Source organism: Girardinichthys multiradiatus, chromosome 1 (genome assembly GCF_021462225.1).
Source record: "Girardinichthys multiradiatus isolate DD_20200921_A chromosome 1, DD_fGirMul_XY1, whole genome shotgun sequence".
NCBI lineage: Eukaryota > Metazoa > Chordata > Actinopteri > Cyprinodontiformes > Goodeidae > Girardinichthys > Girardinichthys multiradiatus.
The window spans coordinates 22612518-22638616 of NC_061794.1; the positions used below are offsets into that span (position 1 = coordinate 22612518).

The 26099-nt window shown below is 39.0% G+C and overlaps 2 protein-coding genes across 3 annotated transcripts; one reads left to right on the forward strand and one right to left on the reverse strand.

Annotated features, from left to right (window-relative positions):
* Window positions 1–174: 174 nt before the first annotated feature.
* Window positions 175–18943, forward strand: eps8l3b (EPS8-like 3b). Of its 2 annotated transcripts, none has more exons than XM_047362722.1 (20): window positions 175–386; window positions 2560–2680; window positions 3431–3543; window positions 3635–3699; window positions 3788–3946; window positions 6653–6802; window positions 6935–7020; window positions 7117–7226; window positions 8797–8906; window positions 9055–9181; window positions 9262–9341; window positions 9449–9523; window positions 9612–9757; window positions 11914–12121; window positions 12378–12415; window positions 12539–12632; window positions 13149–13265; window positions 13353–13441; window positions 13544–13676; window positions 18552–18943. In XM_047362722.1, exons 2-20 carry the CDS (start codon window positions 2637–2639, stop codon window positions 18591–18593), a joined length of 1986 nt encoding a protein of 661 aa, XP_047218678.1. In that variant the 5' UTR covers window positions 175–386; window positions 2560–2636; the 3' UTR covers window positions 18594–18943. The 2 variants fall into 2 exon arrangements, with proteins under 2 accessions (XP_047218678.1, XP_047218688.1); XM_047362732.1 differs by having other exon boundaries at window positions 175–349.
* On the reverse strand, window positions 18933–26008 carry LOC124866800 (glutathione S-transferase Mu 3-like). The gene is made up of 8 exons (XM_047362750.1): window positions 25851–26008; window positions 23412–23487; window positions 23247–23311; window positions 23080–23161; window positions 22879–22976; window positions 22706–22801; window positions 19602–19712; window positions 18933–19391 (listed from the first exon to the last, which is right to left on the reverse strand). Exons 1-8 carry the CDS (start codon window positions 25884–25886, stop codon window positions 19296–19298), a joined length of 660 nt encoding a protein of 219 aa, XP_047218706.1. The 5' UTR covers window positions 25887–26008; the 3' UTR covers window positions 18933–19295.
* Between the last annotated feature and the right edge of the window lie 91 nt (window positions 26009–26099).

Consider the following 26099-nt stretch of genomic DNA (forward strand, 5'->3'; position numbering starts at 1 on the left):
TTTGTCCTGTTTGCTATTATAAAACATTCTTGAGCTGCATTATTGCATAAATGGAGAACTTGGCAAGCCTTTATATCTGAAGACCGCTATATAAAGCTGCGCCTACCCTTTGGAACCATAATGAGTCACAGCGTATCTGCCCTTAAGATGACAAGTCAGGCTGCCGCTCTCAATCTGTCACTCCTGTAAGAACATTGCACTTTGATCCTTGAGCATTTAGGCGGAAGTCATGAAAAATGTTCTGACTTCCCTGATCGTCTTAAGATGTTTTCTGCCATGAGACGAGTCGGAGGAATAGAATTTTGAAAAGAACGGAGCGATGACTCCAGAGCGGAGCTGATAGTCAAAGGTGAGGACTGGATGGAGAAAGTCTGCCAAGTTTTACAGTAAGTAGGTGTAATAGGGGGACGAGTATAACCTTTACTGGTGGCACTATTGCTTCCTGTTACTGAGATTGAAAATGTGTTTGCTTTTGCATTATCAGGAAAAGTCATTTTGTATCTTACATTAGGTCCAGGGGCTATGTGTTGAATTGATAGTTAGGATACTGGGCTTGATTTAGTTTTTTTTTTTTTTGGTCAAATGTTCTGATAAAAAGCTCTAAATTTACATTTTTGCCTTAAGGCAAAAACCTTGGCTCAAAACAATCTCAAAGCAAACCCACTGCTGTTGGTCTTTGCAGTCATGGGATAAAGTCTTGAGCATAGTTTGATCATTATTCAACCTTTTTGTTAATTTAAACCCTGAATTTATCACAGATCCTGTAACTTATTAACTTGGCATTGCCCTTTTAGTGTCAACCACCTCTGGATTTCATTTTCATGCTGCCTTTTAGCTTAACATGGTCATTATTGGACAATAATGTTCTGTTCTAGCAGAAGTAGAAAGTAAACACTGGTAGATCTTTGCTAAAGAGGCTCATGTTGGCAAATATAAAAAGGGTCTTTATTTAAACTACAGCAGCGTTTTAAAATGAGAAACATCAAACCGCTGATTTAACTACAGTAAATATCAAAATCAGAAGCTGTTGTATTTTTATGAATGTGGAAATTGACTGAGCATGCCAACTACAAACATTTATCTGTTTCAAACCATAGATGAGTGTAGATTATGAAAATAGTTTTGCAGCAATAAAACTTGTGTAATTTAAAGAAATGACAAATCCACAAAAATCCTTAATCCTTCAAAAAACAACGTTAAGCGAATTATCAAGTCAAAGTGTAAAATAGCTTTGAAATAACACCTCAATCTGATATGTAAAAAAGATACAAAGATAAACAGGTTTGCATAGCAGTTCGCAAAGCTTAGGAAGATAAAAGCAGTAATGCAAAACTAATCACACCTGTAAAACCACCGTGCAAAAAAAATTCAACCTTTGAAAAAACCAGAACAAAACAAATTCAGATCAATAATCTCTTTCAAGAATGTCCTGGAAAAGACAGACCTACAGCTTAAAACTGGACAAATCACCACAATCAAACCCTAATGAACACATACATAATTAGCGTTTTTATATAAATCAAAAAAGGGATGCATCTACAGCCAGATGATTCTACTTTTAATGAGAAAACTTTTAAAAATGTTGCAGGAGACCGTATCAGGTCTGCTGACAGAAAGACCTGAACCTTTGGTATAAACTGCGAAAGAACATCCTGGGACTGAAGGCTGTAATCTTCTGAATGTTTTACCTCAATATAGATCTGGAGATATGAGGGCAGCTGGTCCACAATACAGCTCAGACTGAAATTATTCATACCACTCGCAGATTTACATTTAAAGTGATCTTTTATTTTAACTAAGTTTTTCTCTGACTGAAAGGAATATTACAAGCGGTCCAGTCAGTGAATCTGATAAAGAATCTGTGGAGGGAGCTAAAGGTAAGTGTGATGGCAAGGAGGCCTTCCAACCTCAGACTTTTCCATTATAAGAAGAGCATAAATACTTTTTGACATTTATTAAAATAAAAAAAACAAACAAAAAAATTTTAATCCTAAATTTGGTACACATATTTTTGGGTTTAACTGTAGTCTTGTATATTAAAAATATACCTATGCTTCAGTCTGCAAGTGGATAAGTCAGACCATCCAACACAGGCATTCAACAATCGATGGTTTGTAAGCCTTTTACAAATTGGCAATGAATCTAAAAGCTCTTTCACAAAAGGTAAACAAGGCATGTTTTCTTTGAGACGATGCAAATAATATGTATTAAAATCACAGTATTATAATCTAGTAGAGACAGAAATGTAGCAGCAACAAAAGACAAGGTGGATAAAAAAAAACAGTGAACTTTTTCGCCAACATTTGAATCTAAGATATGAACATAAGAGTTGTCAAATAGAATTGCAGTTATTAAAAAAAAAAAAAAACAATACTGTCAAAAATAGTGATCTAGAGGATAGTTGGGGGGGAGGGCTTCAGACTGACCCCTGAAGGATACCGTTTGCTAAAGTAAGTGGTAAAACCAGCTACCTGTACCCATGGGGGATCATGTGGCCAATTACAATTTGTTCTCTAGAGCCTGAGAAGTTTTAATCTGAGCATTTTGTTGTCCTGACAGAGATCCTTTTTACGCTGGTTGGAGTCAATTCCCAGTTAGCCCTGCCATCCTGAAATCTGAGCCACAGTAGATCCATAATGCTTAGAAACGGCCCACAACGACCTTTCTCCTACTCCCCAAGGTATGTTTAACTAGCAGTCATGTTTGAATTCACTAAGGCCCTCTTATAAGCTTTCCAACACTTAAGTCCTCACCCTTGCTAAGAGATGCCAGTTATTCTCAACCAATATTTATTCAGGCTTGATGAAAATCTGACATGTTCTTTGGACTTTGGATGTCCAGTCTTGACCACTTTCAGAGAAATGTTTTTGTTTGTTAAGCCACTTTTGTCAGACCTAGGCATCATTCAGATATATAAGGGCTCCTTGTTTTTTAGTTTGCAGTCTGTCACACAGAAATTTATTGTCTCAATTTGTTCAGCTTAATCTACAAAATGAAAAACGTGTTACACAGCAGATGCTTGATGGAAAAAACTAAGCTCTGTGTCTGGTGTTTGCTGGATTTATCTCCATTTCTTAAGGATATGACTTTGAGACACTGTTAATTGGCTGTAAATGGTGTATTAGGGTTGGAAACATGTCTTTCCTTCACATTCCTACTCTCCTCAGATTTTATCCAACTGCAGAGTATGTTGTAAGGGTAACGTACAAGAACTAGACAGAAAATAAGTGAAAAAGTCCAAATAGAACAATGCAAACTTTGGTAAAGATAGCTTAGTTGAAAAATGTCTGGCTCCTTGGAAGTAAAATAAAGAAACTATCAGTGCTTGTTTGTATGTTACGATATTGAATATTAATACGATTTTTTTAATTGGCATGTTATGCTGATTTCAAAACATTATTTCATTTTTTTGTGTCTACTTCCTGTTAAGGGGTTTCTCTCCGGATGACTTCCCTCAGAGGCGAGCTTTTCAACAAGATGAGCCCAAAGAATCGCTGCTGCATAGAAACAGCATGTCGAGACCCAGTGGAAGATTCATATACAGTATGTCCAGAAATAAACACACACATCCTCTTTAAATGTGTACAATGATGTTCTTGGTAAAAACATTATATTTAGGCATTATTTTCATCAGTGCAGAGAAAGGAATATACCGAGTCGCTTAACAGAAATCCAGAGAGCTTTCAAGTCAGAGCGGAGGTAGGAAATCTGCTCCTGCGTTGGGACATGCTCCTTAGCACAGTCTTAGTCCTAACTCCTCTTTATAAAACTCCTCTCCTCTCCACAGCATCTGTTCACCTGTGAGCTGGATGGTCACGATGTGAAGACAGAAGACGACTGTGTGGCTAAGCTCAAGCGGCTGGATGGCAAAGGTCGACTGTGGCCTCAAGAGATGATCTTAGAGATAAAGGGAGCCTATCTTCTGCTCTGTGACATTGAGACCAAGGTTGGTAGTGATCGGCAGATTAATAATAAATTAAATACTTTGGAAAACAGAAATGGATGAATGTTTTAGAAGTAAAAGTGACTCTTGAGACATGGCCTAAATGCGACTGTTCCACAGTTATTAGCTTTCAGTAAGACCTTTAAAAAAAATCAATAGTCTGATAAGATTAAGACTCTTCTGTACATTGACTTGGTAAAACGTTTGACTGGAAATTTATTTAAAAAAAACATAGGCAGGGTTTGGTTCAGAAAGAAGGTGGAGGCACACTACTGACTCACTACTGAGTCAAGACTGTGAAGCTACAGAATCTGGAATTAAGAGTCTGATCTAAAGGAACAGCAAAGCAATTGTAGAGTCGTAGATGATGTTTTAATTTTTGTTGGCACAGTCCTGGGAAAAACAAAGTAGACAAACGGTAATCCCACCAGTTTAAAGAAGTAAAGTTAGAAGCCAGTTGCTGCTAATCAGATTAACTAATCAGCACCAAGTTTGACCAGTTCTATTACAGCAGGACTTTTGTGAGTTTGCTGGGGAAATAAATCAGCAAATACCTTAGAAAACCAGTTGTTGCTGCCTGTGTGTTAAGGGTTATACGGCTATTTCCAAACAATCCGAGGTTCATCATTCTACCTTGAGAAGGATTGTTCATACGTGGTTTACATTTAAGACAGTTGCCACTATTCTCAGAAGTGGATCTCCCAACAATTTTACCCAAAATCCGACAAAATGTCGCCAACCATATGAAAATCTGAAAACAACAGAAAGTGTTATACTGTTTAGTGAAAAATGGAAACAGCTACAAACATATAACAAAGACCAGATGACAATACAACTTTTCCATGGAGACAGAACCCACATACAAGACAAAATAAAAACAAATAAATGTAATTCATGTTTCTGATGAAGGATTTTGCACAAAGGACGCATCTGTAGGGGACCCAAAATGGGTCTAGTCTAGAACGCAGTGCAACTGAATCTAATTAATCTGGTGGAAGCATTTGGAAGTTGTTTGTATCTTCAGCTCAGACAGTTTTTCAATTAAGACAAGGTAAATATAAACAATAACCAATCAAGTTAGCATTTGGTTGTTTTAAGAAAAATGTTGTAAGAATTGTATAGTTACAAAGGAAGTTGTTTATATTTTTCCAATTAGAAGCAAAAAGGTCCTGGGTTCAAATCGTGAGCAGGGCCTTTCTGTGTGTGTGGAGTTTGCATGTTTTCCTTGTGCATGTGTTGGTTTTTTGTAATTGAGGTTTCACCCCCAGTGCAGAAACATGCATGTTAGGCTAAATGGTCACTCTAAATTGTCCTTACATGTAAATATGTATGGACGGCCATGTGTCTGTGTTGCCTTGTAATGCATTGGCGACCTGTTGGGTGTGCCTCGCTCCTCGAACATTGACCTCTGTAGATAGGCAGCAGCCCTCCAAAGAACCTGCAAGGAATAAGAGTGTGAAGAAAATTATTGAATACTCTTGAAAGCTGTGTTTTAATCACAACAACAATAAAGATATATGGTACACAGTTAATAAGAAATGATCGAGTTGTCTACTTTACCTCAAGCAAAACAAGGCCAGAGAAATATTAAGGGTCAAAAAAGATTTTAAACCTAAACATTTTAGATACAAGATCATAAAGTCTGTATTGATAAGGTTTGATAGAATAAAGTTAAGTTTGGCTTTTTATTACCATAGCCACAATGCTGTAAGGTTAGTTTGAAGTTTAGCAAAGAACATGGCTTTGTTAAGTGTCAACAAACTAACTGTCTAGGCTTAGTGGCATACCCTGATTTAATGGAACATAATTTTATTTTCTCTGTTTTTAATTTGTTTTAAGGGATGGAGTTGGAAATTTTACAAAGATGTACACATAGTCATTGCAGCAACATTATCAAGAGCTAGAGAGGACAAAAATAGATTCAAATTTAATGGGGAGAGCTCAAGGTAGAGCCACTGCTTCTCCTCATTGAAAGGAGTTAGCTGAGGTGGTTCTGGCATTTAATTAGCAGGTCTCCTGAGCGCCTCCCTTTGGAAGGTTTCTCGGGCACGTCCCACTGGGAGGAGACCCTGGTTACACCCAGAACTTGCCCTAAGAGCGCCTCATGGTCCCCTAGAATGAGCTGGAGGATGTCGCCCGGGGAGCAGGATATCTGGGATTTCCTCCTGGACTTCCCCTTTTTGTTGTTTTCGCAAATTAAGGTTTCCTAAATCTCTAATTGCCAAATGCAGTCTGTTCTTCTTTAAAAAAAAAAACAATTAAAGAAATCTTTTTAATTTAGAAGCAAACAATAAAATGTTCAGATACCAAATTCAGCATCATCCGCCTCCTATGGTGTAAAGCCATAGCGCTGACTCTGTGCACACTAAATGAGGGAGCTCATTATCATTGACAGGACATGCACATAAACAAAAGGCAATGCTTTTACTATGAAGCTCGTCTTGTGGGGTTCCTCTGTGTGACGCCCTGGGCAAAAAGCCATATCGCCCACAGATAAAATTGCCACTTTTTCACCTTGTTCAGTTAAGCTGTCTGTTTACTGTGTCTTAATATTCAATCCAATATTTCTGAAACTGTTTGATAAGCAAAATATGATAGTTTTAAAAGTTCATAAAAACATTTTTCCTCCCATTTTCTAACAAATGATTTTTGACAAGGCTCTGTATACACCAGTTGATTAATTTGTAGCGACTCATTCGGATCATATAGGCAGAGTTGGATTCAATGCCTCTGATGAGCATCATGGAAACCCGTGCAGTGCTGGACAGCTGCGCCTACGACTCTCTGCTGACAGTAACTGTGCAGGACCCCAGCAAGCGTGTCCCCCAGGTCTTCATGTTCCAGTGTGAGGAGACTGGGGTGAGGTTTGCATTTCACAACAACCCTTTACTTTGAGCTTCTGGACACTCGAAAGAAAAACAAAAAATATGCTGCCATTATCTGTACATTCTGTTGGGGTATGATTAAAGCCAGGTCTTGTTGTTTTATCAGGCAGAGAACATTAAAGCTGATCTGGACAAGGCACTGCAGAGAGGCGGCAATGACATGAACCCACGCAGAGTGACACCTGACATCAGGTACATGGCTCAAAAATATGAATTACAAAGGTAGAAGACAAGCAGTGACATCTTTGTGTTAATGTTGTTAAGAAATAATCTTGAAAATATCCTTAGTCGGCAGAACTCAGGAAGCTTCCGGCAGAATGGGCTCCGTCCTATGCAGCAGGAGAGGAACCTGCCCCCCCCGGACTATGTGGCCCCACAGTGGAACAACCAACAGCCAGGTACGCTCAAAGCAAGTGGGTAAAATAATGTACCGGTATATACAGTGCCCTGCAGAAGGATTCATAGCCCTTGAATTTTTAAACACTTAGTTTTTGTGACATGTATTTGAATTAAACCCCTCTATTTAGATTCCCCTAAATAAAGTCCAGTCCAACGAGTTGCTTTCAGGAGTCATAATATTAAATATAGTAAATGTTTTGTTTTTAAAGAACATCAGAGAACAAAAAGCCACACGGAGAAACACAGCAAGCCGATCATGGGTAAAGTTGTGGAGAGGTTTGAAGCATTTTTGGCTTATAAGACAATGTCACAAGCTTTGATCTCACAGAGCACTGTTAAAAGAAAGCATTATCTAGAAAAGCAACCAAGAGGCCCATGGTAACAGTGGATGAGCTGCAGAGATCCACGGCTCAGGTTAGAGAAGCGGTTAACCATTAGTCATACATTACACAAATCAGGCATTTACAGAAAAAACAGCAAGAAGGAATCTGTTATGGACTGAAAACCAGAAAAAGTCCTCTTTGAAATTTGACACAAACCATGTTGGGGACACCATAACCTTGTGGAAGAAGGTTTGCTGGTCAGATAAGACCAAGTTAATATTTTGGGTTAACAGGAAACTGCTTTGTGAGGCAGAAAGCTCACCACATCCCCCTGAACTCTGAAACATGGTGATGGCTGCATCATGCTGTGGACATGCTTTTCATTGGCAGGGAAACTGGGAGATGATAGAAAGATGGATGGAGCCAAATACAGAATAATCCTGAAAGAAAAGCTTTTAAAGGCTGCAAAAAAGTTCAGACTTGGGGTAGAGGTTCACCAAACCTAAACATAAAGCCAGAGATACAATGACATGGGCTAGATTAAAGCATTGTCTTTACATTAGAATGTCCCAGTCAAAGTCCATACCTAAGTTGAATTAACAATCTATGGCAAGACTTGAAAAAAAAAAAGGATCTATACAGATCCTTTCCATCCAGTCTTGAACTGTTTTGGAAAGAAACATGGGCAACAATATTTAGCGTCTAAATGTTTGAAACTGCTGCCCGTAGACTGCTGGAGATCTGCACCAGCCCCCCAGTGACACACTATGGAATAAGCGTATAGAAGATGAAGGAATGAATGTTTGGCACTTGTAGAGACAGACCCTAACAGACTGCCAGCTGTAACTGCAGTGAAAGTGGGTTCAACAGAGTAATGAGTCCAGAGGCCTGAATACATAAATATGGCACATTTTTCAGATTTTTATTTGTACACCATTTTAGAAAACAGCTTTTTCCTTTAATTTCATACTTATCTGGTACATAGTGTTGGTTTAAGACATAAAATCCCAGTGAAGTACATTGAAGGTTGTTATTATAACATGATAATATGTGAAAGGGTTCACGGTCTAATAAATACTTTAGGTCAGAACTGTAAGTCAACAATAAGGAGAAACTCTAATCAAATTACCTTATCTATATTTTTTTCAAATCTCCTCTAAGAAATGTTTTAGGTCATTACATACCAAGCAACAAACTCAAATGACTGTCACTGTTCTCTTTAATTTTTCACTTTATTTCCATTTAGATTTTATGCCTGACCCACGTCCCTATTCTCCCGAAGAAGAAATGTCAAATTATTCAGATCTTCATGATTCAGAAATGCCCTTTCAGGGCGCAGAGATAGACAGGAGCACGGTGAGTGCTGCAACAACTCTCCTCACATGCATCACTTTGTTCAAAATTATCACTATAAATTCTGAAGTTGTCTCTGTGTTCCCAAGGCAAAGATTACCTAGCTTTGTGCTTCTGTTGCTTCAATTTATGTTTTTATTCCTTTCCTCAGGAAATTTTTAACCACGTTTTAAATGATGTGGAGATCTTCGTGGACAGAGTAGTACAAGCTGCAAATACATCTCCGGCGAATGAAGGCAAGAACAAGAAGAAGGCCTCTAAGAAGAAAAAACAAAAAGGTAACATTTCTCAGAGATCAGGTGCTGATCAGAAGATGCTTGGACTTAGACAGGTTTATGATGTGACTGTGTTTCTGCAGCACCATCAATGACCAATCTGCCACACTGGGATGATTATAGCTCATATCTTCAAAAAGTTAAATATGGATTCAATCTGCTGGTAAATACTAGTTCGTTCCCTACATTTCGCAGATGATTCAGAAAGAGATTGGCTGAGCAGTAATCTGTAACTGCAGTTGAAAAACAAAACTTTTCTCAACATTACAGGGCCAGCTGAATGGATTTCTGACCAACCCCAGCGCTGATGAGTATGTGCATTTCCTCTTCACCTGTCTGGGCAATGTAAGCTCTTAACACTCCATTTATTTCCACTGTTTGGCTCATATTTCTCTGTCTCAGTTGTGACAGTACTTGTTTAATTTTTCCACAGACAGTTCCTCTATATCCCCTTGATCTGCCTCAGACAATCATCTCTCCCCTGCTGACTCTGGAGGCAGTGAAGCTGCTCAATGACACGGTGGTCCCAGATGAGAAACGCTTATGGGGGACTCTGGGAGATTGCTGGGCCATCCCCAGGTAGACCAGCTTTTACAGGGATCTGGTTCTTTTTAATTTCAGAAAGCCCGTAAAAGCTCCCCAGATAAAACCCACTCACGCAAGTTCTTGACCTGCCACGCCCAGCACTTGGGCGTAGGCATCCAGCACCATATAAACACAGGTCAGAGTTTTAGTTGATTCTCTAACATGAGGAAAAATGGCAGAAAGGCGTGTTATAGCATGAGTCACTACTGGAAAAATAAAACTAATCAATAATATCAGTGGATTTGTTGTTTTAGGTCATTGAACTAGAGGTCTCTCCTATCAACAGCTTCTTTTAGGCTCTTATGTTAGAAAATTCATATCTAATTTAAGTGAATGTAGTAAAAACATTCATTCATGATCCTTGATCTCTTTTATAGTTTCTGGTGTTACAAACACAAGTTTCTATGTATTTTATTTTGGTTTTATGTGATAGACCAATACAAAGCAGCACATTATTATAAAGTTCAAGGAAAAAAAGGTGTTTTTTTTTGTAGTATCTTATTTTGCTGAGGTTACATCTGCAAGTCTTTGTCAGTTTGCAAATCTACAAACTTTTTAGCCATAATTCTTTGTAAAGAAGCTCATGCACAGTTAGATTAGGAGACCCTCTGTGAACATAAATCTTGTAACAAAATGTTACAAATTCTAAATCAAATTTATGTCTGGACTTTGACTGGACTACTGTAACACATGATGAATATACTGCATTGCTCTGGCTATACGTCTAAGGTTGTTGCCCTGCTGGAAGGTGGACCTCTGCCCCTGTCTCAGATTTGTTGCAGCTTCTAACAGGTTTTCCTCCAGGATTGTCCTGAATTTAGCTCTGTCTAGCTTTCCTGTCTGTGCTTAAGAAAAGCATCTCACAGCATGATGCTGCCACCCACATGTTTCACCTTGGGGTTAGTGTGTTTAGCGTGATGTTTGGTGTTGATTGTCTGCTACACATAAATTGCTGTGAAAAATATTTCACCCTTTAGATCTTTTCTGGTTTTGCTTTTTTGTCACACTTAAAATATTTTAGATAATCAATCAAATTTTACTATGACACAAAAATAACATGAGTGAATAGAAAAGTACTCAGGTCAAAAAAGTTACTCAAACTGACCTGTTAAAATATAACTACCCTGTAAATGTAATAACTAGTGATACCATCCTTGCCCAGAACTACTGCCATCAAGTTTTTGCAGTAGCTGGCAAGAGTTTTTTGACTTCGCTGTGGAGGAATTTTTGTCATTTTGTTCAGTCTCGTTCCTATTGTTGAATCACGAGTACTGCCCTTAAATGAGGCAGGTGAGGCCTGCAGAGCTCTATTAAATGTTGTTCTGGGTTTAAAAAAACCCAGAACAACATGGGTTCTGGATGAGTCCTTGATTTGTTCTCTCCATTTGTGGACCAAGGATCTCACTGGGATACACGGGAGTCCCAAAGCCTTACAAATGGCTTAGTTACCCTGTCTAGACACATAGATCTCAGTGCCTTTGTTTAAGCTCTCATCTGTTCTTGAATTTCTTTAGATCAAGAGATGATGCCTTTATGTTTGAGATCTTTTAGCCAACTTCATGTTGTCAGACAGGTTCTAGTCCAGTGATTTCTTGATTCTACAGGTCTAGCTGTAATCTGGCGTGGGTGTCTCAAGTGAAATTGAATTGGATAGGTTTTTTTCCCTAATAAATCATATAATTTAAAAATAGTTTTTTGTATTTACTTCGGTTATCTTAGTCTATTAATTCAATTTGTTTAATCTGAAATAAATGTCACAAAAAACAAAAGTAAAAACAGTTGAAATCTGTGTGGGGGCAAATACCTTTTCCACAGCATTGTGGTAGTTTGCATGTAGGCAAAAAGGCTTTATTTTTGGTCATGTCAGAGTACAACAAATTTGTCTATTAAACCCTTGAAATACCAATATTTATCTATAAACATAAATATAAGCTATCCAGCTTCTAGCTTTGCCTTTTTTAGCATCAACAGTAACCATGTCAAATAATTTCTTAAACTTTCTTGAGAAAGGCTCGCCTGACAAAAAAGACAAATCCATTCAAAAAAATACATCGTTTTACTTTTCTGCAGGAATGCTGACACATCTGGAAACAAAAAAACAGTTTGATTTTCTTGAACTAATTTGAAGCTACCCTTCTTCTTGCTCCCAGGTCTGCCTGGCCGGATGATGATGTCAGACCTTACATCCCTGTGTTTTATGACGGCTGGCAGCCTCCTGCACCCGTTCACCAACCTCCTGAACTTCCTCGGAACCGTCCGTTGAACAGAAGCCAGCGATTTCCACCTGGCGGACCTGGAGGAGAAATGAGCCACGGCCAGAATCACTCACCCAGGGCTGTGCTTCGGCAGGCTGACGAGGTTGAATATGTTGTGCTTTAGAAGACGTTATTCACCTGTTAACACAACACATTAAGTTCTGTATGTACCTGTATATGACAGATAAGAGTGCAAACCTTTAAGTTGACAGTAGTTGAAATTATTACCTCTAAAAAAAATTAGCTTTGACAATCAGCATCTGTTATCCTGCTGTTCTACAAAGCACCAGGTAAACATGTTTCGTCTGAGGAAACAGTCGATATGGTTCTTATCATGATGTACCTTGTGCCTTTTACAGCCCGTGTCTAATGGTCGAATGAGCTCACCCCATCAACAGTGAGTTTTATCAACAACATCTGCAGGGTCGCACGCAGCTAACATTTCCTCATTTCTCTCATTGAGTTCTTCTCAATTATTATGTAATACTTGAACAAAATGTGTTGTCTGTCCCGGTTCCAGCCCGAGCGAGCCACCGCTCTACATGCGTGTCATGTACAGCTTTTCGGCAAGGAACAACCAGGAGCTGACCGTCATGCAGGGAGAGGTGGTTCGGGTAAGAAGACTAACTTGATGAAAAAGTATACCTAGCGAGAGAATTTGTATTCACCTCTCAAGAGGCCATTTGTGGAGGAGCTGTAGAGATCAACAGCTTAGGTGGGAGGATATGTCGACAGTGCGGTCTGACTAATTTGGTAGAGTAGCAAGAGGAAAGCCATTGTTGAGAAAAAAACACCATTACTTTGTGAATAATGCATAATTTTCCTCATCATTTTCTTCCATAAATCCCCAGTGTTGTCTCAAAGTCTCTTGGATCTGGAACATTTTTAGTCCCATCATCTAATTAAGCAAATTGTTAAAAAACACTTCCCTGAGAGTTCGAACAAGTTTGGCCTTGTTGGAACTGCAAAGAACCAAAATCCAGACTTAATAATCTTTAATCTTCAAAAGTCAGTTCAATTAAATTTCTCTGTTTAATCAAGCTTGTTTTTTATTCTTGCAGAGAATCACAGCAATAAGGATATCAGGGTATTTTTTTTAAAGTTTCAGGATCTGTTTTCCTCCTTCACAGGTGGTTCAGAAATTAAAGCCATGGTGGCTTGTTCAAAACTCCCATAACGAGGAAGGCAGCGTTCCTCCAAACATTTTGGAGCCAGTTGAGAGAGACGGCTCCATGGCAGAGCAGCGGGTGAGCCAAGAGGACTGTGGTGCTATTGATATACAAAACTAACAGATTTCACATGTAAGAGCTCATTCTCTTCACTCTGCTTCCCAGTGGGACTCACGTGGCCCCATTACTCTCGACTTCAACTCCAGTCCTGCAGAAGTGAAGGCATGGCTTGAGTACAAAGGTTTCTTGAGACTGTGAGGACTAGTCTTTAACTTTAAGATGTTTATTCTGTAAATAAGGAATGCTTTACAAAGAATACATGGGCAATGATGGGTTCTCCAACTTCTCTTGGACAGCACAATCTCCTCCCTTGGTGTCTTGACTGGAAGACAGCTTCTGGAAATGTCCAAAGAGAATCTCAGGACTGTGTGCCCAGAGGAAGCTGGAAAAGTTTTCTTCCAGCTTCAATCTGTTAAGTCATCACTTGCAGTAAGTAATGTTCCCTCATTTAAAGATGCAGCGACTGCAGTTTTGTACCATGTTACCAATGTTTAAGCTGCCAATGTTGATTTTAGCTCATTCTAATAATTCAGGGAAAATTAACAGCATTGCAGTTTTAATGTAATCTTAACATTGGGGTGCATTGATAAGTAAAATCCAACTCATTCTTCTGTTTTGATTGGTCAGTTTGAGTTCAAATCTGTACATATAAAAGGCAGATGCAGAGGGTAACTGAGCTCTACAGTTCTGTGTTGTATTTGTAATCAGATGAACAGCTGCACAAAACCCAAACAAAATAATCATTTCTACTAAAGCACATTCTTAATTTCTCATGAAACTTTAATTGTTTCCCCACTAAAAGCAATGTATCCTATTAAAGGTCAGACTTTGTTTTACTGTTCAGTAAGATTATGCTGCAGCAATAGATATGTTTTACTGAGGATGCCAAATTCTCAATTCAATTCAATTCAGTTATTTATATAGCGCAACACATGTTGTCTCAAGGCACTTCACAACAGTCAGGTACATACTGGTCCTTCTCAAAATATTAGCATATTGTGATGAAGTTCATTATTTTCCATAATGTCATGATGAAAATTTAACATTCATATATTTTAGATTCATTGCACACTAACTGAAATATTTCAGGTCTTTTATTGTCTTAATACAGATGATTTTGGCATACAGCTCATGAAAACCCAAAATTCCTATCTCACAAAATTAGCATATCATTAAAAGGGTCTCTAAACGAGCTATGAACCTAATCATCTGAATCAACGAGTTAACTCTAAACACCTGCAAAAGATTCCTGAGGCCTTTAAAACTCCCAGCCTGGTTCATCACTCAAAACCCCAATTATGGGTAAGACTGCCGACCTGACTGCTGTCCAGAAGGCCACTATTGACACCCTCAAGCAAGAGGGTAAGACACAGAAAGAAATTTCTGAACGAATAGGCTGTTCCCAGAGTGCTGTATCAAGGCACCTCAGTGGGAAGTCTGTGGGAAGGAAAAAGTGTGGCAGAAAACGCTGCACAACGAGAAGAGGTGACCGGACCCTGAGGAAGATTGTGGAGAAGGGCCGATTCCAGACCTTGGGGGACCTGCGGAAGCAGTGGACTGAGTCTGGAGTAGAAACATCCAGAGCCACCGTGCACAGGTGTGTGCAGGAAATGGGCTACAGGTGCCGCATTCCCCAGACCTGGGCTACAGAGAAGAAGCACTGGACTGTTGCTCAGTGGTCCAAAGTACTTTTTTCAGATGAAAGCAAATTCTGCATGTCATTCGGAAATCAAGGTGCCAGAGTCTGGAGGAAGACTGGGGAGAAGGAAATGCCAAAATGCCAGAAGTCCAGTGTCAAGTACCCACAGTCAGTGATGGTCTGGGGTGCCGTGTCAGCTGCTGGTGTTGGTCCACTGTGTTTTATCAAGGGCAGGGTCAATGCAGCTAGCTATCAGGAGATTTTGGAGCACTTCATGCTTCCATCTGCTGAAAAGCTTTATGGAGATGAAGATTTCATTTTTCAGCACGACCTGGCACCTGCTCACAGTGCCAAAACCACTGGTAAATGGTTTACTGACCATGGTATCACTGTGCTCAATTGGCCTGCCAACTCTCCTGACCTGAACCCCATAGAGAATCTGTGGGATATTGTGAAGAGAACGTTGAGAGACTCAAGACCCAACATTCTGGATGAGCTAAAGGCCGCTATCAAAGCATCCTTGGCCTCCATAAGACCTCAGCAGTGCCACAGGCTGATTGCCTCCATGCCACGCCGCATTGAAGCAGTCATTTCTGCAAAAGGATTCCCGACCAAGTATTGAGTGCATAACTGTACATGATTATTTGAAGGTTGACGTTTTTTGTATTAAAAACACTTTTCTTTTATTGGTCGGATGAAATATGCTAATTTTGTGAGATAGGAATTTTGGGTTTTCATGAGCTGTATGCCAAAATCATCCGTATTAATACAATAAAAGACCTGAAATATTTCAGTTAGTGTGCAATGAATCTAAAATATATGAATGTTAAATTTTTATCATGACATTATGGCAAATAATTAACTTTATCACAATATGCTAACATTCCAATTAGTCCTAACAATTGACCATTGCAGTCAGATTCAGTTATTTATTCAAATTGGATAAAACATTTTTCTGTCTAAGGAAACCCAGCAGTTTGCATCCAGTCAGTGACTTGCAGCATTCCCTCCTCCTGGATGAGCATGTAGAGACTATGGACAGTGACTGGCGTTGACTTTGCAGCAATCCCTCATACTGAGCATGCATGTAGCGACAGTGGAGAGGAAAAACTCCCTTTTAACAGGAAGAAACCTCCAGCAGAACCAGGCTCAGTGTGAGCGGCCATCTGCCACGACCGACTGGGGGTTTTAGAGAACAGAGCAGAGACACAAAGAGAACAAAGAAGCACTGATCCAGGAGTACTTTCTATGGGAAGGATAAGTAAATGTTAATGGATGTAGCTCCTTTAGTCGTTTCACCTAGAAAGAAAGAACAGATAAACTCTGAGCCAGTTTTCAAGGTTAGAGTCTGAAAAAGAGCACATAGAGTTAATTACAGTAAAGCTCAGTCAATCGCCATGTCTAGGAGAGAGAAAGGGTTAAACACTGAAAGACAGGGCCATGTGGATCATCGGTAGAGGGTGAGCATTAAGTTGTTGCCAGCAGAAGCTTGGATGATGCCCCCCTCCAGAAAGGTGTCACAGGTAGACACAGAGTCAGGCCAGGTGTTGCTTCTAGGAAGAGAAAAGAGAGAGTACATAAAGTTAAAAACTGAAATAACAGCAAATAATGCAAAATTGGAGAGTAGTGTGAGAATGTAGCGAAGAGGGTGAAAGTGGTCATTGTGTCCTCCAGCAGCCTAAGCCTATAGCAGCATAACTACACAGAGATAGCTCAGGATAACCTAAGCCACTCTAACTATAAGCTTTATCAAAAAGGAAAGTTTTAAGCCTAGCCTTAAAAGTAGACAGGGTGTCTGCCTCACGGAATAAAACTGGGAGCTGGTTCCACAAGAGAGGAGCCTGATAACTAAAGGATCTGCCTCCCATTCTACTTTTAGAGACTCTAGGAACCACCAGTAAACCTGCAGTCTGAGAACGAAGTGCTCTGTTAGGAACACATGGAACAATCAGATCTCTGATGTATGATGGAGCTGGATCATTAAGGGCTTTATATTTGAGGAGGAGAATTTTAAATTCTATTCTGGATTTAACAGGGAGCCAATGAAGGGAAGCTAAAATAGGAGAAATATGATCTCTCTTTTTAATTTTCATCAGAACTCTTGCTGCAGCATTTTGAATCACCTCAAGGCTTTTAACTGCATTTTGTGGACATCCTGATAGTAAAGAATTACAATAGTCCAGCCTTGAAGTAACAAATGCATGGACTAGTTTTTCAGCGTCATTCCTGGATAGGATATTTCTAATTTTGGCAATGTTCCGGAGGTGAAAGAAGGAAATCCTTGAAACCTGTTTAATATGGGATTTAAATGACATGTCCTGGTCAAAAATAACACCAAGGTTTTTTACTTTATTACTGGAGGTCAATTTAATGCCATCCAGGTTAAGTGATTGACTAAGCAGTTTCTTTTTTAAAGACTCCGGTCCAAAGACGACAACTTCTGTCTTGTCTAAATTTCGAAGCAAAAAGTCATCCAAGTTTTTATATCTTCAAGACATGCTTGTAGTCTATCGAACTGGTTGGGCTCATCAGGATTTATGGATATGTAAAGCTGAGTATCATCAGCGTAACAGTGAAAATATATCCCATGCTGCCTGATAATTTGACCTATTGGAAGCATATATATAGTAAAGAGAATTGGCCCAACTACTGAACCCTGTGGTACTCCACAATTAACCCTGGAGTTTAAAGATGATTTATCATTTACATGAACAAACTGGAATCTGTCAGACAAATAAGATTTAAACCAGCCTAGCGCTGTTCCCCTGATCCCTACAGCATATTCTAGCCTTTTTAAGAGAATATTATGGTCAACTGTATCAAATGCAGCACTGAGATCTAACAGAACCAGTACAGACACAAGTCCATTATCTGAGGCCATAAGAATATCATTAGTGACTTTCAGCAGAGCTGTTTCAGTGCTATGATGAGCTCTGAAGCCTGACTGAAACTCTTCAAACAGGTCATTGCTGTTTAAATGCTCACATATTTGATTAGCAACTATTTTCTCAAGAATTTTAGATAAGAATGGAAGATTGGATATAGGTCTGTAATGTTTCAGGTCATCTCGATCAAGCGAAGGTTTCTTAAGTAAAGGTTTAATTACAGCTAACTTAAAAGCTTGTGGTACATATCCATTTACTAAAGATAGATTAATCATATCTAAAATGGGGCTGGTAATCAGAGGGAACACTTCCTTAAATAATTTGGTTGGGATTGGGTCTAACATACAAGTTGAAGGTTTAGATGAAGCTAATATTTCTGATAACTCAGGAAGCTTCACAGGATCAAAACAGTCCAAACACAAATCCAGGTTCTACAGTTACTTTGGCTAGCACTGTAGTTTATTTATAACAGGGCCGTCTGACATGAATAAGCTAAACTTTACACATGAAAATATCCCTGCAGCTGCTATGGTCTCAAATACTTAGTTTTAAAATAAACTAGATTTTACACATTTAAGGAGCAGCCAAGACAGTACAAGGAAAGCTTTATTAACTAGTAGGGAGTAAATCTGGTTGACCAACTACTGCTTCCTCTGACTTTAGTTATCACAATGAGCTACCTTTAAGCAATTTGTACAACCCCCTATTTCCATCAGATTACATCTCGGCATGTATAAAACATCTGTCAATCAGTAATGCTTCCTTTTTTTTGTCCTGCAGCTCTCCAGTGAGCCGTCACAAATGTACAACGGCCGCTACTGACAGCAGCTGTGATACTAAAACATCTCGATTCAATGGTAGTTCTAGTCCCAGCATCATCTAATTCAGTATGTTTATTTTCCAGAAAGATTGGTCTGATTTTTTGTATAGCATATAAAATAGTAATCAGTCATTTGAAGTAGTAATTCTACATGTTAATTACTAACCTTTGTATTAAGCCAATCCGCACTATTGCCTCTAATTATATCTTGAGTCAACCACACATATATAAATATATAAAGTGTAATACTTTCTGCTGCAATAAGTTATTGTGTTTTTCTTGATGAATGATTATCACATGTGATTTATTGTAGAAAGTTTGATGTTAAAAATAAAAACAAATTGAAATGAAATTGTTTATTCTGTCAATAACACATGGGTTACAAAACTAAGTGCTTTGACTGAAATTAAAGTTTTCACTTGCACATTTTCATAAACAACAGTATAAAGTTGCTTTTTTAATCCAAACTATTACAAAACAACGGGTCATAGACTGCTGGAGATAGGCACCAGCTTCTCCGTGACCCACTATGAAATAAGCGGTAGAAAATGACTGACTGATCTTTGGAAAGACTGATTAAAGGACACAAAACCTTAATGAACTACAAACAAAGATGGTAAATTTACTCCTGAATTAAAGTTTCTCCAGTAAGTTGCACTTGGGGAAAGCACTTTGTATTTCTAAGGCAAAGGCAAGTTTAGTCTTCACTCCTTCTTGTTTCCCCATTTGGCCATCCTGTTGTTGACAGGAGTCTTCATGAATCTGTCGGACTTCATGTAGGCAGCAATTTTCTCCAGAGCCTACAATGATGGGATAAGTGATAAGTCAAGGGGAGAAGAAAGGAGCTCCTCTGGCTCTGATAAGTGTTAAAATCATTTCAGCACAAAGCAATCAGATATTTGACCACATATTTACTCATGTCCCAAAGATGGTATCACACAAACCAAAAAGAGTAGGAGCATCTATGCACTTTTTGCAATTGTTAGCATCAGATAGTAGAGTGTTCTCACCTCAAAACGATCCATAAGATCTCTGAGGTTCTTGTAGTCATCCAAGCATGTAGGAAGAAACATCCTGTGTTGATCTAGAAGCTCATACATGATGAAGTCCACAAAGGTGATCTATTGGGAGCGGAAATCATTAACAGTATTTAAATGCATCTCTAAAAGTAAACTCAGGCATTCAGTAATATACAGAAATTGAATTCATAATAAATATGCAGCAACTGATTTATCAAACCCGGGTTCAACAAACCCAGGGTTTCTTGGAGCTCTTCGTCTCAACTTCCCCCACACATAATGTGTAGTGCAAAAGTCTTCAACTGTGTGACAGCGTTTGTGATTCTGGTTAAGTGCAAAGTCAGCAAGATGTAAATTAACTTATGAATATATTGCTGCCAAATAATTGCAGCTGGAATGGATATTGCACTTCTGATTGTCAGGGTTCATATATCCAGAAATGGACCCAAACAGGTTGCTGCAGAACAAAAAAAAGTGCTAAAAATAACAATTTGTATATATTTGTTTTCTTTTAAATCTTAAATCCTTTAATCTGCTTCACAAATAATCACATTTATAAAAGTTATTGTTTTTTCATATCATTCCCTACATTGTGTAAAGAAAAAAATAAATAATCAACTATGAGGTGTAGAGCTGAACGTTTAGGGAGTATGTGGTTTATCCAGACTAAATTACTGTCTTGTGGTAATATACTCTATTTCTCTAAAACAAAATAAAGCAATTTAGACCCCCTAACATTAGTTATGTTGCCAACTAGTAGTTAAATATGCAATTTTAAAATAAAAAAAATTCTAATTTCAACTACGATTTTCAGAGATGAACAGAACGTTAGTGAGAGCAAACAAAACATTTTGTTGAACATTTTTCTATAAAAAGGCATATGATCTTGATCATACGTTTCTAAAATATGATGAGATATTAAAAGGTATTCCCAAAAAAAACCCAAAAAACTAAATGTTTGTCCAATGTTGTTCATCTTCTGTCTCTGAAACTCTTTTACTTACAGGTCCTTCTCAAAATATTAGCATATTGTGATAAAGTTAATTATTTTCCATAATGTCATGATGAAAATTTAACATACATATATTTTAGATTCATTGCACACTAACTGAAATATTTCAGGTCTTTTATTGTCTTAATACGGATGATTTTGGCATACAGCTCATGAAAACCCAAAATTCCTATCTCACAAAATTAGCATATCATTAAAGGGTCTCTAAACGAGCTATGAACCTAATAATCTGAATCAACGAGTTAACTCTAAACACCTGCAAAAGATTCCTGAGGCCTTTAAAACTCCCAGCCTGGTTCATCACTCAAAACCCCAATCATGGGTAAGACTGCCGACCTGACTGCTGTCCAGAAGGCCACTATTGACACCCTCAAGCAAGAGGGTAAGACACAGAAAGACATTTCTGAACGAATAGGCTGTTCCCAGAGTGCTGTATCAAGGCACCTCAGTGGGAAGTCTGTGGGAAGGAAAAAGTGTGGCAGAAAACGCTGCACAACGAGAAGAGGTGACTGGACCCTGAGGAAGATTGTGGAGAAGGGCCGATTCCAGACATTGGGGGACCTGCGGAAGCAGTGGACTGAGTCTGGAGTAGAAACATCCAGAGCCACCGTGCACAGGCGTGTGCAGGAAATGGGCTACAGGTGCCGCATTCCCCAGGTCAAGCCACTTTTGAACCAGAAACAGCGGCAGAAGCGCCTGACCTGGGCTACCGAGAAGCAGCACTGGACTGTTGCTCAGTGGTCCAAAGTACTTTTTTCGGATGAAAGCAAATTCTGCATGTCATTCAGAAATCAAGGTGCCAGAGTCTGGAGGAAGACTGGGGAGAAGGAAATGCCAAAATGCCAGAAGTCCAGTGTCAAGTACCCACAGTCAGTGATGGTCTGGGGTGCCGTGTCAGCTGCTGGTGTTGGTCCACTGTGTTTTATCAAGGGCAGGGTCAATGCAGCTAGCTATCAGGAGATTTTGGAGCACTTCATGCTTCCATCTGCTGAAAAGCTTTATGGAGATGAAGATTTCATTTTTCAGCACGACCTGGCACCTGCTCACAGTGCCAAAACCACTGGTAAATGGTTTACTGACCATGGTATCACTGTGCTCAATTGGCCTGCCAACTCTCCTGACCTGAACCCCATAGAGAATCTGTGGGATATTGTGAAGAGAACGTTGAGAGACTCAAGACCCAACACTCTGGATGAGCTAAAGGCCGCTATCGAAGCATCCTGTGCCTCCATAAGACCTCAGTGCCACAGGCTGATTGCCTCCATGCCACGCCGCATTGAAGCAGTCATTTCTGCAAAAGGATTCCCGACCAAGTATTGAGTGCATAACTGTACATGATTATTTGAAGGTTGACGTTTTTTGTATTAAAAACACTTTTCTTTTATTGGTCGGATGAAATATGCTAATTTTGTGAGATAGGAATTTTGGGTTTTCATGAGCTGTATGCCAAAATCATCCATATTAAGAAAATAAAAGACCTGAAATATTTCAGTTAGTGTGCAATGAATCTAAAATAAATGAATGTTAAATTTTCATCATGACATTATGGAAAATAATGAACTTTATCACAATATGCTAATATTTTGAGAAGGACCTGTATGTGAGAAAGCCTGTACCGCCTCCTGCTGGTCTCATTGTGCAACATCTGAAATCAATCTCAAAGCAAACAAACCAGATGCATTTATTCTGTCACTTCAAATTCCTCAAAAGGTAAGATTCACACTGTTTAGATATGAGTTTTTTTCCAGTGCATGTTTCAAATCTGCTTACATCAATAATTTGGTCAAATATGCAACTGGGTCATCAACAGAGAACATGCTTAAAAATATTAGCCTGTAACTAATGAGCTGTGAGGTGGCCACAAAGCAGTGACAAGTAGATGCAAAGTTAATGAATTACTGGTGGATCAAACAGAATATAGATTTTATTTATTATCAATATAAGATCCATCATTCAGCAACTCCTGGATCCAAAAATAAGCAGATGACATTTTCAACGACTTTATCATAATATGATTAGTCAGAGGTGTGGTATTTACAGCTGCTGAGAAACATACAATAACCAATATAATGAGATGACTTACCTTATCACCAGCAAACCACTTCCTGTCTCCCAGGAAGTCAGAGAACTGCTTCAGCACACCTGGCAGTGACTTGAGGTACCCGGGCTTTTTGTTCTCCTGATTTCAGGCAGGGGAGGGTTGCTTTAGTGGACACTCAGGTGTAATGTGAATACACTTTTAAGTCATCTTCTTACCATGTCAAGGTAGCACAGCATTACAAAGCCATTTCTAAAGTCCATGGCCTGGTTCTCCATCACGTCCAACCTGATCTTTTCATCCTCAGTCTCTCCGCCTGTTATCACCCCAAAGTCCACAGAGATAACATTTGCAAGTACAAAACTGTTAAATTTGGGAGAAATGTTGATGTGTTGTTTATGACAGATCCCAGTACTTACACATATTGTGCTTTCGGGCGATGTATCTCATAATGGCATTGCTCTGCGTTATCTTCCTGTCTCCATCCACCAGGTAGGGCAGCTATGGTGTGGGTTAATCACAAAACCTTCAGCAACAAATCACTTAAACCTGCTTTATGGTAGAAGTAAAGCAAAAGATTGCTTACATTGGCGAAGTCAATTCCAAGCTTTTCTTTCTCACCAAACCAGCAGCTTTTGTCATAGTCTGGAGCTATGAGAGAGAAATATGTCCAGTTGTGCAATTGATTAAAATCTTTTGGTTATATACTGACTTTTAAAAAAAAAATCTGTTAGCTGAAATAATGCATCACCTTCACCACAGACGTAAAACTTGTCCTTGTAGTTGGTGCCGGTGTACTCCAGGAGGAGGCGGATGGGCTGGGCAAGCTGTACACATTCAGAAATTAGGGAGACACTTTTTCCATTGTCAATATCTACATTTAATTTACTGTAATTTTCACTGATGGTTGATATTTTAATCCTTACAAATATTGGCCCAAAATATTTATTGGCTAGACAATATACAGGCCTTCCTCTGGAAATAACCGTTTCTTACTTTTTATGGTTATCAAATGTGTCACAATGGCAAAGCTAGAAAGATGGAGTACAGCATCTGAGTAGGTTTTAATCACATTAAACCAGTAGCTTGTGAAAAAGAAACCCAGTTCTATATGCTGTAATTTTATTAGCTTGCCAATCAGTGTCTTCAAGAAACCCTTTTTAACACACACTTCTCCACTAAAACCCTACATTAGCAGAGCTAATTTAGCTAAGATGAACATAATTACTCAATTTCCCAACCCAACATTATTAAAAGGGAAAAAAGTAAAACATTTGTGTCATTTTAGTGCTTGTTTAATGGTGTAAATAATAGTTTACAAGATGCCATGATGTTCTGGTTTAGGTCATACAGGTCATAGCCATACAATTGATTAAAGGTTGTTGAAGCAGAGACACACCAGTGTTGGGACCCCAGCCATAGGTACAACATGAAAGGCCAGTAAGAACCTTTCTGGAACTTTCAAAATAAAGTCGCATTAACCTACCCCTAGCAGAGCCAGGAACAGGGAATAACAGCGGACTTCCCGTGACGTCACTGTCAATAAAAACCCCGCTTTTGCAACAAACAGGCCTCTTCCCGCCCCGGACAACTTTTCCTCAACATGGTTCACGTAAGAGGTTGTGTTTTGGGCAGAGAGTAGTTTAGAACGAACTAATCTAAACATTTTTCGTTTTATGACGTTTGGTTGTGTTGAAACTGTTTGTGTTCTGTGTGTTTTTTTTTTTTTTTAAGTTAAGACAAACTTTATTTAAAGGGTGATATAAAACACAGAAGATCGGCCGTAACGCGCCGTCACCGTTTATGCCTTTTAACCCTTTTATTAATGGTATTTTAAAGGTCTGTTTGATTCTGATGATAAGCTATAATCTTCTTTTGTTAGCCCCAACTGCTAACAGCTAAGAACACGTGCTTGCCTACTAAAGATAATTTACCCAAAAAGGTCTGTTTCAATCTAGGAAATATTTCCCTAAATATTATTTTTCTAAACTTGATAACTAAGTAAACACCATTAAGACACATTTCTCTAGAAAAATGTGGTTCTTATTTAAAATAATATTTCCTTAAATATTATTTTACTATATCCTTAATATTTCTTTAAATATAATTTTAATAAATAAAGGCAGCCAATTAAACACCGTTGAGAATTGGTCATCCAGAAGGTTGGTTTTATTCAGCAAATCATTCTTTAAAATATTATTTTATTAAAATAATGTTTTATCTAATCTTGCATTATGAATGCTGGTTTAAAGGTATACCAGTTATTGTTGGTTCCAAGACTAATTTAACTTAATTTCCAGATTCTTCAAGATAATCCTTGTTTAACGGGATGCTCCTGTTGGTTTTACGGCCCCACGCAGCAGCTTAATTCGCCTATACCTTGGGCCGGCTCTGGAGGCACCTATGACTGTCCAGGGTTGTTCAACATTTACAGATTTAATGTTTTAATGGAGCAGAATAGCTACAGCAGCATGTTTGCATATGGTTATTCTTCCTATGAGATGCATGTGGCAGGATTAAATAATTTCTACAGTTACTCTTACATGTATTTGAGAAAAATAAAATCACTATAGTAAATATTCTATTACTTGAGTTCAGTATTTGTGTACCTTCCCCGCCCCCTCTCTGCACATACCACAGATTAGGAACCTCTAGGTTCTAGACCAAACCTTTAATCTTGATAAGGGTACCAGCATGTTGAAGTCGAAGCCAACAATATGCCTGAACTTGAACCAGGTGTTTGAGGTGAGTTGGCTGCCCATAAATCACACACCAAACTGCCCGATTTTCATAACAAGCGAGTAAAATGTCTAATATTTGAATCCGCGGGCATTCCTCGCCCACAGTCTGCAGAACACTCAAATAAATAACCCAGGGGAAAGGCAGATCACGGTCCAATTAATTCAAACCATAAAACCGTTACTAGCGTCACCGATAAGGGTCTAACGCGCGCGCGCAGATGACGGGTGCCGTTACACAACATTTTCGCTGCTAGCTAACACCTCGAAACACCTCATTAAAACACACCGTTGTGTGCAGCTCAACTCTGACTCAGTTTTTTTTTATGTGATGTAGAAGGTGAACAGAAAGCTGACGGGCTCTGGTGACTGTCCACCAGTCTGCCATTAATAACAGCTTGAAGAGCTGCAAGCTGGTTAGTCAAACAACGACCCAAAATGACTCAACTTACCCCGCGAATGTCCCAGTAAGCGAGAACCATGGACATTTTGATTCACTTTTCGATAGCTTGCGTGGTTTGGAAGAGGAAACTGCAGGAGCAAACAAAGCACTGGATTATGTGTGAGTGTGTGAAGGAAGACGCAAAGGAGGGGAGGTGTTTTATAGGCTGAGACACACAGAAGGAGGAGAGGAAGGTGGGTGGGGTGAGTCTCCACCGGTTCGGTCATTGTTGCTCTGAACCTGTTCTGTGGGTTTATTG

Coding starts and splice junctions, on each gene's coding strand:
- eps8l3b (XM_047362722.1), top strand. CDS start 2,637: ATGCTTAGAAACGGCCCACAACGACCTTTCTCCTACTCCCCAAG. Junction 2,681..3,430: donor CCTTTCTCCTACTCCCCAAG/GTATGTTTAACT, acceptor CTTCCTGTTAAG/GGGTTTCTCTCCGGATGACT. Junction 3,700..3,787: donor GCTTTCAAGTCAGAGCGGAG/GTAGGAAATCTG, acceptor TCCTCTCCACAG/CATCTGTTCACCTGTGAGCT.
- LOC124866800 (XM_047362750.1), bottom strand. CDS start 25,886: ATGTCCATGGTTCTCGCTTACTGGGACATTCGCGGG. Junction 23,312..23,411: donor GTTTTACGTCTGTGGTGAAG/GTGATGCATTAT, acceptor TCTCTCTCATAG/CTCCAGACTATGACAAAAGC. Junction 22,802..22,878: donor TGCTGTGCTACCTTGACATG/GTAAGAAGATGA, acceptor GCCTGAAATCAG/GAGAACAAAAAGCCCGGGTA.